Genomic DNA, 12,550 nt, shown 5'->3' on the forward strand with positions numbered 1-12,550 from the left:
TGCCCCGGGCAGGCGGCTATCTGTCTCCCTGCGTGTTGTCAGCGGCCCCGGCGAGGCGAGAGAGTCAGTGGATCTGGTGCGGGGTGGAGTGCGGACTCCTGTTTGTGAAGGCAATTGGCTTAGCCACTCTAAAGGTCCTTGGGCGGTGGGGTCCTGCCGTGACCTTTGTGAGGTGTGAGCCGGGCAGAAGCCGGTGCGGGGCCGTTGTCTGCCGGGGTGCCTGGCTTACTACGCGCCGGACCCCCCCCCCACTTTTGGCAGCTGCCTGTGCGGGACACGCGCGGATTTATGTGCTGGGAGTGGGGAGAGGCCGGGCGGCTGGAGTGGCAGCGGGAGGCGGCAGGAACATGGTGAGCGACGGGGAGGGCACTGGGGAGGCCGGGCCCCGCTGGGCGTGCAGGGAACATGGGGGCTGTGTTCGAGTAGCGCAATGGGCTGGCGGGCGCCGCGGTGCCCGGCCCAGGGTTCGGCTAGTGACTCCTGTGGGGCCGCAGTGTCTTGTGCGTGTGGGCTCGTGGCGTACGCGGGGAAGGAGACTTGTGTCCGCTGCGGGTCCCGCAGCCTGGCAGTGGGAAGGGTGGGGGCTCCTCGGTCTGTGTTTCCCTCTGGGTTTGGCAGGGTCCCCCTCAGCCTAGTTCCCGAGAGTGGGGCAGAAATGGTCGGTAGGTTGCTCTGTATTCCGCTTCCGAGCCAAGGGAGAAGTGATTTTTTCACTACCGCTGCGCATTTCTTCCTGGGGCTTGAGGGTGTTATCCCGGACGTGGTCTCGCCGTCTGTGCCTGCAACTCTTCGGCGTGGGGGGAGCATCAGGTTAACTCTTGGTGGCCAGAATCTACCCCAACATGCTAATGAATTGCTGGGAACTGGCGTATGTTCTCGTTGGCTTTTCTTCATCCACCCACTGTAAGTAACTAATGGAGTGCCCAAGTTTATTCAACTTCAGTGTAATACATTAGGTTTTGTTTCTTAGACTTAAAAGTAATAGCAGGCATGGCCAAGTAAAAGAATGGATAGGCATGGGGGATTGAAAACAAACGGAATTGATTCAAAATTGATCTAGTTCTGGTAGTGCATTCCCAGAAGTAAACTTAAACTGAGCTAAGCTTTTTTTAACTGTAAACAAGGAATATGCTAGGTGTTTGCACCTGTGTAACTAGTGGTATTTAAAATCAATTGAGTTACACAAGTGCAACTTTTCATGTAAAGACCAGGACTAAAAATGAATGCAGTAAGTATTTTGATATTTGTTTAGAGAGGAATCTAAAACATCTTTTATACAGAAACTGATTTTTTTTTATATTTGTAAAGATTCAAGAAAAAAACAATGGTTTGTAAGCATGACTCAAACGATTCAGCTTACAGAGCCCAGGCACAAGGATTTCTATTAAATAGTTGTGAGCTGTAAAGCAGTAGTTCTCAACCAGGTGTCCTAGGCCTCCCATGGGGCGGCAAGCAGATTTCAGGGGGTCTGCCAAGAGGGCCGGCATTAGACCCATCGGGGCCTAGGGCGGAAAGCTGAAGCCATGCTGTCCTGAGCCCCGCCACCCAAGGCTGAAGCCAAAGCCTGAACAGCTTAGCTTTGCAGGGCCTCATGCAGTTGCCCTGCTTGCTACCCCCTAATACAGGCCCTGGCTTTTATATGCAGTTGTTACCGCACAGGAGGGCTGTGGAGTTTTTAGAGCGTGTTGTGGGGGGCTCAGAAAGAAAAATATTGAGAACCCCTTCTGTAGGGTATTCTGGTAAATTATGTGCAGAAGAACATCTTTACTTTATTACTATTTTCATTATTCTATGGGTCACAAGAAATACCTTATAAAAATCTGTGGGTTTGTTAACTTACTGAACATGAGACTTCTGAAATAATTCTGGAATACTTCCATGGAGAATTCAGATCTTTGAATCAAGTTTGGTAGCAGAGATCTTGATATTGCCAAGAGAGGAGTAACAATTTATAATCGGTTTTATGCATATTCAACATTATAGTTTTAGCAACTTAAAAATCTGATATAGTTTGAAAAAATTTCATAGCCCCAAAAGAAAGCTGCAGCTAAGAGAGCCAGAGGGATCATGAGTTAGTCACTGGCTGACTATCATTGTTGTAGCGTAGGGCTCTCTGTGAGCTGAGGGGTGAAAACATTGTCTACTAGTGTCTCCTCGCACCCACAATGAGGAAGAAACCGAAAGACTTCCTCTGTTGGACCCTATCCCCTGAACCGAACTGAACTCCACCATATGAGGGTCATCCTATCCTCATTACCCGGCCCACTTATTTATACCTATGATTTCCTATAACCCCTGTATGAGTGATGTACCCTCACTGCTTGCTGACTCTACCTTGATTCATCCACCTTGTACCCCCCCATTGGGGATATTGCAGACTGTATGTGTTATGTGCTATCTAATGTCAAAATACTAACATCCCCCTGTACTCTGTATGTTACCCCCAATGACTAATAACTGAAGATTCAACACTCTGTATCATCTATTTGTAAACATTTTCTAATAAAATTTTAAATCTGTTCTTATCAGTTTAATTTCAAGGTAAACTTATCCCCCCCCCCCATAGTGTTTTCAGTTGTATAGAGACCCTTAGGGTATGTTTACACCAGACTTTTGTGCCTTGAGTGACTTGATCACTTAGTTCACATGTGGAAGATGTGTCCACACAAGCCTTCGCAAACGTTAAGTACCCTGAGTTAATTGTCAGTCAAAAGTCTGGTGAAGACAGGCCCTTAATGTAAGGCTATGGGCTATGCCTTCCTTGCTGAAAGTGTGTGTTTACAATTAGATAATGAATGTTAGCTATCTCACTATACAATCCTGGTAGAGACAAGGCTCTGTACTTTTACCTTGATATAGGTAGGCAGGATCAACCCCAGATGGGAGTGTGTAGGGTTGACTTTGACTAGTTACACTGAGGTAAGAACTACAGTCTTGTCTCCCCTAAGATTTTACATTGAGTTAGCTGTGTGATGGAATGGCAACCGTCCATCTTAAAAAACAATGGTGTAAGCATTGCAAGCACTTAAAAAGTCCAATTCTGAAGTGATAGTAGTTTACCACAGATAATGCAGGCATAACCTGGGGCCAGAAGAAGAAGCTAGTATGCTACTAGTGCTTGAAGCCTGCTACATTTCTCATCTCTCCATTTTCCTCTCTGTCAGCTATCTATCTTCAGTGTATATGACTTTCTGGTGCAGTACAGCCCTCTATTGTAGCCTGTTGCTTATCTGTATCGTCTACTCCTGAGGTAATTCTGCACCAAAAAATTAAAAATTCTGTGCACAATATTCTAAAATTCTGTAAAATTCTGCATATTTTAATTGTCAAAATAACACAAACACTATAATCACACCATTTTCAATTATTTGCTGACAAGTATTTATTTTGAAATACATTATCAAAATAATTGAAAATGGTGTGATTCCCGGCTGCTGTATGCAGGGAAGGGGGATCTCGGTCTCTGTCCTCCCCTTCCCTCTGTGTCCCCCCCCCTCGTCGCCCGCCCCAGCTGGGACAAATGTCCCTGGGTGGCCGGGGCATCCCCAGACTCCTTACCCCAGTGAGTTTACCTTCCCCTGGCTGCCCAAACAGAGGTGTCTGAGCTGCCGAGGAGGGGTGAGTGAGTACTGGTGCAGCTTCTCTTTGCTTCCCCATAGAAACCATTTTCTGCAAGGAAGCAAAGAAAATCTGCAGAGGGGTGCATTTTTCTGCTGCACTACAGTAGCGCAGATTTTCTCCAGGAGTAATCTTCCCAGCTTGTAGTGTTGACACTGAAGGTATTCAAGTTTCTCTTGCAACCATCCTTGACTCTGAACCTAGGTTGGCCCAATGGCGTTAGAGCATCTGCAAGTTCTCTATACTGAAGACCTTTGGAATGTGCCCATCGGGCGCAGATGATCAAGCCAAGGAGTTGTCTGTGTTTGAGACTTGGTAATTTTGCTTTCTCAAGTATTTCAGTGTTAGAACTTTGGTTTCCCACATGACATTTAGAATACAGCAAAGAGAGCGGGTGTGGAAGGTGTCGAGCCTTTTCTTACCTCTGATGTAGGTGGTCCAACTCTCTCCGCAGTGTGCTCAAAATGAATGTCTGGTACACCCATATCTTGATGCTCAATGCTGATTTTCTTTTATCCCATATACGCTTGATAAGTTGGTCGAAAGTGGTGGCTGCCTTTTTGATGCAAGAATTAAATGTGTCCTCTAGATGTGTTATCCAGTACAACAGATCCTAGATAGTAGAACTTGAGCATGAATTTTACTCTGGTGCTGCTAGCTATTAAAACATCTGGTGCAGTCAACACACATTGTACCATAATCTTTGTCATCTTTCATTCAAATTCATCACAAATGAGTTAGTTATCAATGTAAAAATGCACAAAGACATAGCCATAGTCATGTTAAGGAAACTTGGTAGGGAATCCAATATAGTTGTACTTTTTGTCCATACAGGCAATAAGAATGTGTTGGTTTTATAACCCTGGCCATGTGGTTACCCAATCCAGAGTCTGAAAAACTTTTACCAGATGTCTGTTAAACAGTAAACTAAAGCTATTAGCCAGAGGCCACTATAATACACAGAGATATACCTATCTCATAGAACTGGAAGGGACCCTGAAAGGTCATCGAGTCCAGCCCCCTGCCTTCACTAGCAGGACCAAGTACTGATTTTGCCCCAGATCCTTAGGTAGCCCCCTCAAGGATTGAACTCTCAACCCTGGGTTTAGCAGGCCAATGCTCAAACCACCAACTATGAAAGATGCAGGGGAAGGAGGTCTGGCTGTGAAGTCCAGTGTTGTGGTGAAAAGCCCGGTATGTCCCATTTTTACGCCTAGCAGCTGCAAAGGGCAGAGGATGCTATCCTTGAACTCTGCTTGAAAACTTAGTGTTTCATATCATCATCCAAGCTGGTCAATGTCTGAGTAATTTGGGGGATTGAGAGCCACTTCCTCTCCCAGCTGCTGGAATGGAGGAGGAGCAACTTTCTTTCATTTTCCTGGCACCTCAAAGCCACCTGCCCGAGGGGTTTCTCACAGATACCCTTTTCCTCTGTTTTTTGGGTTGTACTTCCCAGTTTCAGTGTCTAGGAAGAGAGTTAAATTTACTTGATGCTTGACAGTTTCACTTTTGCTCTTAGGGCTCTGAATAGCATCAGCAAAACAGTTTTTTGCTAGCTTTACTTTTCTAGGGTGTGACCACCCAAGAACTCTTTGCATAGTTTGTCTAGTCTAGTATCAATGCAGCTGCAACAGGGGAAAGCATTGGTTTAGAGCTGGACTAGCTAATAATGCCTCTGCTAGTGCTTAACAGACTGCGCAAAAGTCCTAGTGTAGACAAAGTCTGAGCGTTGAGAGCTGTATAACAGAGGTACTAGAGATTAGCCCACAGAAGTGGGAAGATAGTGCCCCATTCATGTTTTGAAAAAGATCTTTGTAATCACAAAGACTAGATATTTACCCTTTTTAATAAAATGAAAGCTTTAAATACATTGGAAATAGATAGCTTCAACCATCCCCATCCACATATTCGCTAGGGATGGCTTTTTGCTTTCATTTAGCATGAGTGAGTGGGCACTTTAGATTTAATTATTAAATGTCAAAACTTAATCTGGTTTCATTCCATTGTAGCTGGGTTAGGCTTTCTGGACTAGTTCTCCCTGTGGCAGGTGATTCCACAATGCATTGTACTATGTGTTAGTGTTTATGAGGGTCCTTCCAGTACTCCCTGGGTTAGTCGCTTCAGTGATGATGCCACTTATATAATAGAAATTACTTCAGCTCTGGCCAGAGGGTAACCACAGAGTCCACTTAATTGCCAGCATCCCCTTTTGCAAGAGAGTGTTCATTTCATAAAATAGTCAGGTTGTTTGTATGCTCACATGGCCTTAAGTTATATCTGGAGCAAAACTCTATTTCTTATAATACAGACAGCCTATTTATAAATAGAATTGTGGAAAAACTTAGTAAGTTATGAATCACCTGTGAGTCTAGGAGAATATAAAAGCATTCAAGGTCTGATATAAAAGTCCGGAACAATAATTTCTCTTGGTGGGTGGTGGAGGATCGCTTGCCATTTGTATGATAAACTTGGGGCATGTCTACACATAAAATGCTACAGCGCCACAGCTGCACTGCTGTTTGCTTCACTGTAGACACTATCTTCGCTAATAGAAAAAGTTCTTACATTGGCACAGGTAATCCACTGGGAGGCGGTAGCTAGGTGAAAGGAAGAATTCTTCCATCAACCCTGTGCTGTCTACCCTTGGGGTTAGGTTGGCTTAACTACGTTGCTCAAGGGTATGGATTTTTCATATCCTCGAGTGATGTAGTTAAGTCGACTTAATTTTCTAGTGTAAACCAGGCCTTGGAGTTGAATATTAAACTGTTCTCCATCCCCCAGATATTCAGAGGAGCTCATGGCAATCAATGGAGTGTGTGTCTGGCAAAAATGGTGGCTTGGTGGAATGGGCATGTGATTCCTAACTGTGGATAAAAATCAGTGATTTAAAAAAAAATCAGTTTTTTATTTTAAATTTAAATAGGTTTTTCCCTCAAAAAGCATTTTATCAAAAAAGTCAGATCTAAAGATCGTTTTAATTAAGATTATAGCTCAAAGATATCTCAGTATGAAATAGGGATTATAAATTCTGATTCTATAGTATGAGGCAATATATGCATGTAATGTTTAAGAAAAGTTTTGTAGCTGAGTTCCAACAGTTCATGGATTAGGGACCCAATTTCATGGGGTTCCACAGGCTTCTGTATAGATTATTTAGGTTAATCTTCCTATTTACTCAGTGGGACTCAATGCTTAGTCTAGAAGATACCATCCGAGATGCTTAGTTTTGCAGTTCTCAGACTGTGGATTTGTTCTCCAGAGGTAATATGCTTGTTAACAGCAAAAATGTTTTAAAATAAATAAATAATCTATAGAGGTGAGAAATAACAGACCTCAACTCTATTGTCCCTCTGCAAATTTGTGTACACAGAGTCAATCCCTTACCTCTCTCTAAAAATGCAAAGTTTTAAAAAGTTCAATGAATAGAAGATTGTTGGGGGCGGAACAGATCTGGACAAGGAGAAGAAGTCTGGAGATAAATGTAAGAAGCGAGGGATATGCTTGTTTTGTTAAAATATTATGTTTGCTGTTGAAGAAAAAAATCCAGAATATAGAACGTTGTTTTAGTTAAATAAAACAATTTAAATGTCTGTCTGGTGATGTTCTCCTCCTAATACAGCATAGTAAGAAAATCCTCCAAATATTAATTATTAACTTGTTGAATTGGAGATGGTTCACCTCCCAATGACTTCATAAATATCTGCTTCAGTTACTTTTGGTAAATGAAATAACCAAACAATCGTTCATTTTCTGGTATAGCTGTAAAACTAATCTGAAAAGTTTTCAAAATAAATCACTGTTTAAAAATGTATAGTGTGTACCTTCTAAAAATGAAACCTACATCTAACTCGGAGTTGTGAAGAATATTAAGGTTATAACAACCAACAAGAATGCATTTTTATGTAGAAAGCTGATTAGAGTCTTCCTGACTGGTGATTTAAATCAGTTTGATTTAAATCAAATCCACCCTGGTTCCCAAAGAAAAGTTTTTCATACATTCCAAGGCCAGAATCTGACTTCCTGTATAATACAGGCCAAAGAACTTCCCCAAAATAATTCCTAGAGCATATCTTTTAAAAACATCCAACCTTGTTTTAAAAATGTAGTGATGGAGAGTCCACCATAACCCTTGATAAAATGTTCCAGTGGCTAATTACCCTCACTGTCAAAAGTATACGCCCTATTTCCAGTCTGAATTTGTCTAGTTTCAGTTCCCAGCCTGTGGATGGTAGTATAGCTTTCTCTGATAGAATGAAGAATCCATTATTAAATATTTGTTCCCCACGTAGATACTTATAGGCTGTAATCGTCACCCCTTAATCTTCCCTTTGTTAGACTAAAAGAGCTCAATCTATTTAGCTTATCACTGTTAAGGCATGTTTTCGAACCCTTTAATCATTCTCATGGCTCTTCTTAAATCATCTGCAATTATCAACATCTTTCTTTAATTGTGGCCACCAGAACTGGACACAGTACTCAAGCAGTGGTTGCACCAGTGCCACATATAGAGGTAAAATAGCCTCTCTGCTCCCACTGTGGCTTCCCCTATTCATGTATCCCAGGATGGTGTTATCTCATTTGGCCACAGCATCACACTGGGAGCTCATGTTCATCTGATTATCCACCATGACCATCAAATCTTTTTCAGTCACTGCATTCCAGGATAGAGTTCCCCCATCTTTTGTTCATACATGTATGTTTCCATTTAGTCCTACTAAACGTATTGTTTGCTTGTGCCCAGTTGATCAAGCAATACAGATGGCTCTGAATCAGTGATCAGTCCACTCTTCATTATTTACCACTCCCGCAATTTTGGTGTCATTTGTAGACTTTATCAGTGAAGATATGTCTTCTTCCAGGTCATTGATAAAAATGTAAATAGCATAGGGCCAAGATCCCCATTAGAACCCATTAGAAACACACCTGCTTGATGATGATTGTTAGGTCTCAGAATATCACTGTAAACGATCAGTTAGCCAGTTTTTATTCTGTTTAATGTTTGCCATGTTAATTTTATATTTTGTTTTTAATCAAATGTTGTGTGGTACCAAGTCAAACACCTTACAGAAAGCTAGGTATATTACATCAATACTGTTACCTTTATCAACCAAATTTATCATCTAAAAAGGGTCTCAAGTTAGTTTGAGAGAATCTATTTTCCATATACCCATGTTGATTGGCACTATATTACCCCTCTTTAATTCCTTATTAATCAAGTCATGTATCAGATGCTCCGTTATCTTGCCTGGGATTGATGTCAGGCTGACAGGCCTATAATTACCCAGGTCATCCTGTTTACTTTTTTTAAAACTTGGCACAACATTCTTTCTTCCCATCATGTGGAGCTTCGCCTGTGTTCCAGGACTTATTGAATATCAACATTAATGGTCCAGCAAGCTCCCCAACCCCTTTTTTAAAACTCTTGGATGCAAATGATCTGGACTTGCTGATTTAAGAATGTCTAACTTCAGTAACTGCTGTTTAACGTCCTCCAAAGTTACTAAGGGAATAGAAAGTGTGTTATCACCATAGAATGAGATTATATCATTTGTGTTTCCTCAAATACAGAACTGAAATATTTATTAATAATGAAGAGTTCATTGATAATTCTACCGTTTCCATCTATAAGCTAAGATGTGAAAAAAAAATTTTTTTTGTTCTTAATATATTTTAAAAACCCTTTATTGTCTTTAACTGTGTTGGCTGTAGACTTCTCCTTGTGTCTATGGGCTTCCCTTCTCAATTTTCTGTAGTTCCTAACTTCTGATTTATAAACATTACTGTCTATTTCCCCTTTCTTCCATTTGTTATATATTTTTATTTTTTATAGCTGACTTCACTTCCCCTCTAAACTAGTTCAGCTTTATTTATTTATTTTTAACCAGCAAAGCCTTCTTTCTGAAATGTGGGATTGACTCTTTGGGCACTTAGTGAAGTGTTCTTAAATGATTTCCAATTATCATTCAGATTTTTCTGATACAAATTTTCATCCCAGCTGGTTTTACTCATAATTGTTTTCAGCTTTGTGAAATTGGCCCTATTAAAGCACCAAGTATATATATTACTAGTCTAGACCAGGGGTAGGCAACCTTTGGCACGTGTGCCGAAGGTGGCACGCGAGCTGATTTTCAGTGGCACTCACACTGACCGCGTCCTGGCCACCGGTTCAGGGGGGCTCTGCATTTTAATTTAATTTTAAATGAAGCTTCTTAAACATCTTAAAAACCTTATTTACTTTATATTCAACAGTAGTTTATTTATATATTATAGACTTATAGAAAGAGACCTTCTAAAAATGTTAAAATGTATTACTGGCACGCAAAACCTTAAATTAGAGTGAATAAAGGGAGACTCGGCACACCACTTCTGAAAGGTTGCCGACCCCTGGTCTAGACTTTATTGTGCTTGCACATTATAAATGTGATCAAGTCATGATCACTTGTATCTAAACTTCCATTAACGCTTAGTTCTGTGATCAGGTTTTCTTTATCTGTTAGGACTAGCTGTAATAAAGAATTCTCCTGTGTTGTCTACAGCACTTATTGAATTAGGAAATGGTCCTCTATAATGTTTAGAAAGTCTAAGGATGTTTTACTATTGGCAGCATGAGACTTCCAGCATATGTCACTCCAGTTGAAGTCCCCCATGATTATGCAGTTTTTTCCTATGCATTGTAGATAGATTTGTAAGGAGGTGGTCATTCTGTTTGCCGCTGTGATTTGGTGGTCTGTTGCAGACACCATTTAATATCTCATCTTGTGCTTTATCTGTTAGGACATTGATCCATAAGCATTCAAGATAATTTTCTTCCGAGTTATCAGTGACTTGGAAACAGGTAATGCCATTTTTGACATATTTAATTTTTATTCGCTGGTAACCGTTAAAACATGTTGATTTGCAACTTGGTTTAGCTTTTACACTAAATCTGTGGCTTCTTTTTGCTAACCAGGTGCATGTACTATACTTATACACATTTATTTAAGCAATTATATAACTTAACTTACATTTATTTAGATTCTTAAATTTTGCATTTTTTATTGTGTTAGAAAATGATGAATGATGCATTTCTTATTTACTGGATGATTAATTCTTAACTTGTGATTTGTGTCCAGCTTCATCCGGATGGAAACTGAATCCAATTAAAAATGCACTAAAACATCAGTTTAAAATTGCTTTATTAGTTAAATAAAACTACCTTAAATGCCTGGATACATAAACTTTTTGATCAACTTTTTTCTTATCAAAACTTGCTTTTCCTTTAAAACTGATTTATTAAATGAAGGAAGCATTAGCTATAGTGAATTGAACTGATTGTTTCTGGTCACCATGTCCTTCAGGACTTTAGAGCTAGTAGATCTCATCTTCTCACACCTACTTCTTATCATAGATTGAAAGCAGAAAACAAACTTTTTTCTGCTTTTTCAACTCCCAGTTGGTTTCTTAACTTCGAATGAACTCATTATTGAAATGAACTAGTTGAATAAACTGAAATGAAGAGAATATGCAGAAGAGGCTACAGCTATCCAAAGCTGGTTACTGCTATCTAAAGCTTTGTCAGATTCTGTTTCCAGGTGCTTAGCCAGTGACTTACACCAGATCAGTAGTTTTACTTATTAAAACTTTGGCAGCAGACATGTACTGCTTAATATTTTTTTTAATTTAATTTAAATGATTTTAATAGATTATTGTAAAGTTAGGCTTCAACATAGGTTGTTGTAATTTCAAATGTAATTTTAAATAGGTACATTTTTAAAAATCTGTATTTAATTTAAATAAAAAAATCACACTGGTGCCCAGAGTCCCAGGACTTTGGAGTGGGAGCAAGGTGGTGCTTTTTTATTTTGGTGATAAACACTGTATTAAATAATTCACAAAGGTGTCTGCACGAGATGCAAGAGGACACCGGAATTCCTTTCTTCCTCAAATCTCTTTATAGAACACCTCCACAGTGGTGTGTGGAGGAGGAGCAGGTGGTGGTGGTGGTGATATCATTGGGAAGCAGAGAGCACTTTTCTGTGGGTCTCTAGAGGGGTGGCATCCTTCAGATAGGAAATGGCTGCAAGCATTTTTAAATGTCTGTGTGAGCCTGTTGGTGGGTATGCATGCACATCAGAGAACTTTGAGTTTGCACATCCCTTACTGAGTCTATTTGTGCTCTCAGGTTCTTTGTCTTACACAACAGTAGAGACGACAAAGCAACAAAAAACAGGAAAACTGTTCAACAAGAGAATTAAGGACCCTAAGAGGCAGTTACCTTTCTCAAAATTAGATTTATTAACATTTAATATATACAGAACTTAAATTGCCTTTAAAGACACTCTTACTAAACCTACTTGTCAGATAGAAATCATATGACTTTGTCTTGCAGATGTTTTGTGGGGTTAATGTCTATGTGAAAGTGTTCTCTCATAATCACTATCCCTATCTTCCTTGTCCTTCCTACCTGGTGTCTCGGTGACCTATGTACACATTAGTTTTGGGTTGCTATTACACACTGAGTAATATTTGATTTATACTTTAATATAAGAAAAGACCCTTTGAGCTTTTCCAAGATGCGAGCTCCAGCATACAAGCATACATATTAATGTTATACTGTACGTACAGAAAAGTGCAACTTTATAACAGTGGGCACATGGCTAGGTGTAATTACTGTTCCAGATTGACTAAGAATTGCACCCATTATAGGGTGGGCTGGGCCAGTTTGTTTACCTGCCGCGTCAGCAGGTTCGGCTGATCGCAGCTCCCACTGGCCGCGGTTCGCCGTCCCAGGCCAATGGGGGCTGTGGGAAGCGGCGCAGGCCGAGGGATGTGCTGGCCTCAGCTTCCCGCAGCCCCCATTGGCCTGGAGTGGTGAACCGCGGCCAGTGGGAGCCGCGATTGGCCGAATCTGCCGACACGGCCGGTAAACAAACTGGCTCAGCCCGCCAGGGTG

General features: G+C 40.9%; 1 protein-coding gene across 5 annotated transcripts in view; it reads left to right on the forward strand.

Moving 5' to 3' along the window:
- The first annotated feature begins 246 nt into the window (after positions 1-246).
- The window catches only part of TMEM161B (transmembrane protein 161B), an 81,405-nt gene continuing 69,101 nt past the window's right edge, over positions 247-12,550 (forward strand). Inside the window, exons 1-2 of one of the 5 annotated variants that reach the window (XM_054031721.1) lie at positions 332-350; positions 10,393-10,453. Coding sequence is in view for 3 of the 5 variants with exons in the window: in XM_054031722.1 (XP_053887697.1) it covers positions 289-350 (62 nt within the window). In the remaining 2 variants the exon portion in view is untranslated. Of the gene's footprint in view, positions 351-547; positions 904-10,392; positions 10,454-12,550 lie in introns of those variants that run through there. The other 4 variants (XM_054031720.1, XM_054031722.1, XM_054031719.1 and 1 more) reach the window with 4 other exon arrangements.

This window comes from Malaclemys terrapin, chromosome 6 (assembly GCF_027887155.1).
Source record: "Malaclemys terrapin pileata isolate rMalTer1 chromosome 6, rMalTer1.hap1, whole genome shotgun sequence".
Taxonomy (NCBI): domain Eukaryota; kingdom Metazoa; phylum Chordata; order Testudines; family Emydidae; genus Malaclemys; species Malaclemys terrapin.